The sequence below is a fragment of the Cyprinodon variegatus genome, unplaced genomic scaffold, assembly GCF_000732505.1.
Source record: "Cyprinodon variegatus isolate N-32 unplaced genomic scaffold, C_variegatus-1.0 Scaffold193, whole genome shotgun sequence".
Lineage (NCBI taxonomy): Eukaryota > Metazoa > Chordata > Actinopteri > Cyprinodontiformes > Cyprinodontidae > Cyprinodon > Cyprinodon variegatus.
The window spans coordinates 558,485-564,929 of NW_015150646.1; the positions used below are offsets into that span (position 1 = coordinate 558,485).

Genomic DNA, 6,445 nt, shown 5'->3' on the forward strand with positions numbered 1-6,445 from the left:
CGTTTCACCGCTTGTTGCGGGCCAACGCGGCGTGTGACGTCATGACGTTGCCCCCAAAGTTTTCTTTTTTACGTGCTGTCCCAGGCTCTCTTCACCAGGTAGAGAGCTCAAGGAGTGCTAAGCATAAAAAAAATATTTCTTACAGTTTTGATTTTCTTATATATATATATATATATATATATATATATATATATATATATATATATATATATATATATATTCTTTTTTTTGAAAGTTAAGTTTCTGTTATGTTTATATCAGTAATAATTCAATTTATAATCAGAAGCCTCCTGTCTGCAGCACTGTCTGCGGTCACCTTCAGTTTGGGAGAGGTGCAGCAGAGTGTCTGCGGAGGGGCAGGGACGTCTCTGCGTTCATCCCCAACACACATGCAGAGGACCTAATTTCAGCCTTTACTTCTCAATGCGGCCAACCCGGGTTCATATCAGACCTGTGTTCCTTTGCCGCATATTTCTCCCCCTCTCTCGTACCCCCTTTCCTGTCAGCCTACTGTCTGAAAAATAAAGCCATTAGTGCGGTAAAAACTCAAAAAAACAAAGAAAAAAAGGAAACACCTACTCATATCTTGGTTTATTGTGTGATTGTTTAATGTTACGTCATAGTGTGCATAATGGGATGAAATGATAAACTGATGCTACTACCATTTTCACTGGCGAGTCGGGTTGCCCGTGGGATGGCCAGGGCATTGCACAGGTTGGCCATGGCCACCCCTGGCCACCCCCTGTTGGTGCCACTGGGGTCACTGAAAAAAATCTATTTTATTGTACATTTGAATTATAGAATTTTAAAAAACCTTTTTTGAAAAATGTCTTTTAATTGTACATTTCATGTATTAAACACAAATGTATTATCAAGTACTATTTCTAAATGAATATTTATAAAAAAAACTATTTATAAATCTCATTATAAATATCTTTCCTAATCACACATTTAAAAAGGAAATATTTTATTCTGTTTTATCTTTTCATTTACCCTCTCCATTTACCTTTTCCCCTTCTGGTCCCTGAGCATACTGAAAACCAGATAATCAAATCGCAGTTGATGTAACCAGCTCTCTCACTGGTTAGACCGCCACACTTAGTTTAAAAATGGATTAATAAATACAATTTACAAACCCTCTTTATTAATTCAATTTAAATTTTGCAATTAGAAAACACCTTAAAAAATGGATTTCTAATAGTATGATTGAAATTTTTTTGTTTTTGTTTTTTCAGTGACTCTCCTGGTCCTCTGTATTCTCAGGGTTCTTCTGTGGAAAAGTAAAAGAAAAAATCCTCCTTGTTAAGGCCTATGTTCTTCAAAGTTTCTGCATTTTTTATGCAAATAAAATATTGTACTATATTTATAAATGTATTGTATTTGTTTAATAACACTTTTAACGAGAGAGATAAGGAAAGGTGCATTTTAATGTTAATGAATGTTGAATTTAAATGAAAATAATAAACGTCAGAATGGATTTGATCTTTTTCTACATTCTCATCTTAATTTTTAAAATAGTTTAAAATTCAGCTGAAATGTTAATAATGAATATTATATTTATAAAAATGGTGTCAAATGATTTCTGCTAAATCTGCCTATCTTGAACAACTGAACACTTCTAATAAAAAGAAATATAAATACATACAGACACAAAAAGGGTAAGTGCACAGGATTAACTAACCATTATGGAATCTAAGGGCCTACAGAAAACTTCTGCTTATTTTTCATCCCAGGAACTATTTTACAAATTAATAAAAGGACAAAGGGAAGATATATGTGTTGCTGTAGTAATAATTATGATTATAATATGAAAAAAAAAAAACTGTTTTACACTGCTGTACCTTTTGACATTTGGGTAGGTAAAGCAGAAATCGTTAGCAGAACAGTTATCGTAGAATTACATCCTGTGTAATAACATTTTTAAACCTCGCTTGTAATTAAACAAAAGGTTTCTCTAACCAGCCACTTAATTAGGTACTGCTTGTTATCACAGATAGCATTGAGCACTGTATTGTTTGCTGTACCCTATGAGGTTTTTAAAGTTTTTTTTAGAAATAGCTATATTATTACTGAGATTTTCCTGCACAACCTTAACTTAGATTTACAGAGAAAATATCCAGTGTACAGTAGTTGTTTGGACAAAAAGGAGCTTTTGTAATGGGGGGAGAGGGGAATGGACAAACTGGTTCCAGTGGATAGAGCGACAACAGACGTTCATATAATTACCCTCATTACAACCAGATTATGTAGAGACCATCTTTCAGTTTTCACTCCTGTCGGCTGGGAATGGAAAACTGAGGTAGCTTGCACAGATTCTTACTTAAAATCGGACCATGAAAGTTTGGAAAAAAATACTCCCTGGTCAACTGAGTCAGAATTTCATCCACGATATTCAGATGGTAAACCACATTTAAGCGATGATCATCAGGTTTTTTCTGTAGTTCAGGCTGCTAGTGGTGCTGGCTATTATGGTGCGAGCACATGGCGCAGTAACTCTTCAGCAAATATTAAACATCTTTTAAGCATCACAGCCTTATGACCGACCATCCCTATAAGAGAATGTAGCCATTTTATTATGGCCATAGAAAAGAACATGAAAACTGGTATTTTGTTCTTTATCATCTGATTTATTAATTTATTAATTTAACCTTTATTTTTTCCAAGAAAGAAATCCATTGAGATTTGGAATATCTTTTACAAGGACGTCCTGCCCAACAAGTAAAAAAACATACAAGGTACAAGACAACGTGCAAACATAAACATTATTCATAAAAGTAACAGTTAAGTTGAATTATTTACATTAAAATATAAAGAAATAAAACATAAAACGCAATAAAAAAATTCATGAATAAATGTTACAGGTGCAAGAACAGTTTTTAGTTTTTGTTAGATAAAGGAGTAAGAGGCTCTAGCCTCAGCTTTCCTTACTCCGTTATGCACACAGGGTACCTTAAACTACAGCCAGCTACTGGACCTGAGACTGTATGTGTTCTGGAAAAGCAAAATCAATAAATATATGATGGTAATTTTACTAAAATGGCTTTGCATATAAAATATACCAATCCTCCATTCTTCAAAATTTAGTGAAGTAAATCCAGCAAGAGTATATAAAGTACAACGGTGAGTCGTATGGGAATAAACCTGTGATATACCTCAGAGCAACATGGTAAATCGGCCCATTTTAGCTAAAGTAGTTGGACAAGCAGCATAGATTGTTTCTCATTAGTCTAACTGTGATTTAAAAAAAAATTGCATGCTTTTCTTTTTAAACAAATATGCAATTTGTTGTTTAAAATAAGGGTCTTTGTCTAGCCAAATACTAATGCATCTACAACTTCTATGGTATTACCATCCAGGGCTTTAATAGGTGGGATAATACAGCAGAATTATAAGAAACAACATAGCTTTGGTTTAACTGGCATTGATGACCAGCTGTGACTCACAAAGAGCCTTTTGAAAGCTGATAAAATCAGGCTGATTTAGCGTGAACTGCATCTAGAGAGGGTCCAAACGAATATAGAATTGTATCGTCTGCATACATACGGTAAGAGGAGAATTTAAGCTGATCACAGAATTTGATCTGAGCTCAGCAGAGCAGCTTTATGATGGCAGTGGTGGACAGTGACAGAGTACATTTAATTGATTACTATACTGAAGTACATTTCTGATATCTTTACTTCACTTGAGTACATTTCTAAGAAGCTAGTTGTTACTCGTTCCTTTTGGCTCAGCTTAACTTTGCAACCCACTGTTGCTGTTTTTCTCTCTTGAAATGCAATTGGCCACATTATGTCTCTCACAAAGTTCCTCCTTAAGAACAGATATCCTCGATGTTTTAGTAATCTCTCTTTTTCAACACACCTGGGTCAAATGTTAATTCATTAGCAAACAGATGTGAAACCTTGACATGCTGAGGATGTAGTAGCACCTCCAGGGAGAAGAACTAAAACCTGCAGCCTTTGAGGACTGAATTTGGACTCCACTGTTTTAAAAATGCAAATACATTCCACTATGTGAGAAACTCAGGGTAGATATTATTTGTAGTTTATACATTTTATTAAGGCGTTACTCTTTGCCATGTAGCCAAGTTGTTCAGTAGGATGAGTTCTCAAAGCATAGTTCTAGTTTCTTTTTAGAAGTAGATTCATCAACCTTAAACCTCTTTTCCATAGTGAATGTCTGAGGAGAATCAAGGCACTTCTGCTTCCCTTCTTTGTGTGTTTAAAAAAAAAGAAAAATCAGAATAGCTGTCCTTATTTTTTGTGGCACCTTAATGCTAAAGTTCTTTACAGGTATTGTAGAATTGGTAACAGGTGGTTCTAGGCATCAATACATCAGCTGGTTTCTGAAAGTACTTTTGAATACTTAAGTATTTTCAAAAGTAATTACTCTGAAGTTGAACTTGAGATTTTTGACTGAGCAACTTTTACTTGCAGTTGAGTAAGAGTATCAATACTTTTACTCAAGTACTATAATTGAGTTCCTCGTCCACCACTGTGTGAAGGAATGGAAAATCTGCACCATGGATGTGCAACAGACCTGTCCAGGTACTATATTATGGAGATAGGCACCAGCACCCCTCTTGACCCCGCTTGGTATAAGCGCGACGGAAAATGGATTGATGGATGGACGTGCAACAAACAGGTTTGTAGCAACTTTTGGATAATATCATGTGTAGCAAGATTTCTAAGGAATGTTTCTGGCACCTTGTGAATCCAATAAAGTGGGCGACTATACAAACAACACACTAGAGGGAGCTCTTCCTCCATGTAAAAAGAATGTAGCAAGAACAGCAATCATCTACTCTTAGGACATTTCAGTTTCTCACAGTCTAAATAGAAACAACTTTAAAATAGTCTTTATGAGTATCTGTTATTGAAGTAACCGGTTAGAAATGCCTGTTAAAGAAATGTGGGCCAAACACCACGCCGACCACACAGGTGATCACAAACAGCACCCAAAAGATGACGGCCAGGAGCTGCACACACATCAGGGTCCTTCTGCTCTGTTGAATGACCCCCTCCTCGCTCACCAGGCCAGGAGCCGTTCCATACGGCCTGTCTGGATGCATCTGCTGGACCTGCAGGCTGACTGTGGGCATGATGATATAGCGGCTATCACTGCTGTTGCTGTTGCTGTTGCCGCCCTCCAACGAGAGCATTACCCGCTGTGTAACCGTGGCCACGTGGGTGGCAACTGTGGCAGGCATCCGGAAGGCCACCCGGGGTAGCCTGGACATGATTTGAGAATTGCAGGGTAAAGCAAGGGCATTTCCGGTATGGAGAGGGGTTAAATGGCGGCATAGGGGACAGGGGATGGCTTGTGCGCTGCCGCCAGGGTCAGTGGGGTCACAGGAGTTGAGCTGGATCCTCTGCAGGCATTCTGTGCAGAAGACGTGGAGGCACTCAAGCATGCGGGGGCTTTTGTTATACTGGTTATACTCCTGGTAGCAGATTGGACATTCCAAATCCATGGCCTCCCCAGGGCCAGTGGTGGGGCAGAGAGCTGCAGCTGATTCTCCCTGCTGAGACCCTGGGACAACATCCCCCAGCATGAGGACTTGACAGAGCTGAACTTTAGGGAAAGATTTGGATGATTTTATTTTTGCTTTTTGCTTTTTTTTTTCACAAAAGCTGGGAAGATCTGAAAAGAGAAAAAAAGGTCAAGAATAAACTGTTTTTCCAACTGAAAGAGTTCCAGGAAATTAGGCTTTTTGTAACCAGCATCTGTTCCCTCCTTAATAACCTCTTTGTTTGTACAAGTTAAATGAACAGATTCAAGTCATGAGTTACGGCATTTCCCCACTTAAAGCCACTCCTTCATGCTGTGTGTGCATGACTGCACAGCATGCGGGAAGCAAAAGGAAAAAAAAAAAGATATGTGAAAGAAGCTAATAAGTCACTATATTCCTTTTTCTACATGTTTATCTGTGCCAGAGCACGTTCGCTGATTTTTGGTTAGGTCATTCAAAGGAGCTTTCTGCTGACTGAGTGAACATCAATAATCAGGGGAAGTACATAGAATACGACAAAGCCATGAAAAGGGAATTTACGTATTTTAAAAAACCCCACAAAAAACCTAGATGGATAAATTACAGGAAGCAAGAAATGGAAATTATTATTATTGTTAATTGGGGAACCAACTTTTCAAGTTCATCTGAAAAGTTTGGGTTTTCCAGTAAAACAGAATGTGTTCAGTTTTGCTTCTTTGATTTTAACCACAGATCCCACTAAAGATCATATGTTTACTCTACAATGTGACTCTGTATCATATATTTTTACAAAAAGGTTATGCTGTAATATACTGTGTTGTGTTGTGCTATCTTATGCCAGGCTTTTTAGCCTAAACTATGTTATGCTATTATGTGCTATGATATTTCATTATCCTATGCGTCAAGTATGTTAACTCTATGTTTTGTTACAGTATTTTAAATGAATTGTCCCTA

General features: G+C 37.3%; 1 protein-coding gene across 1 annotated transcript in view; it reads right to left on the bottom strand.

Annotated features, from left to right (window-relative positions):
• Positions 1–4,819: 4,819 nt before the first annotated feature.
• LOC107087754 (RING finger protein 222-like) overlaps positions 4,820–6,445 on the bottom strand; it is a 4,915-nt gene continuing 3,289 nt past the window's right edge. The window contains exon 2 of the mRNA XM_015379491.1: positions 4,820–5,643. Within this exon, the coding sequence (XP_015234977.1) occupies positions 4,889–5,554 (666 nt within the window). The 5' untranslated portion in view covers positions 5,555–5,643 and the 3' untranslated portion in view covers positions 4,820–4,888. The remainder of the gene's footprint in view (positions 5,644–6,445) is intronic.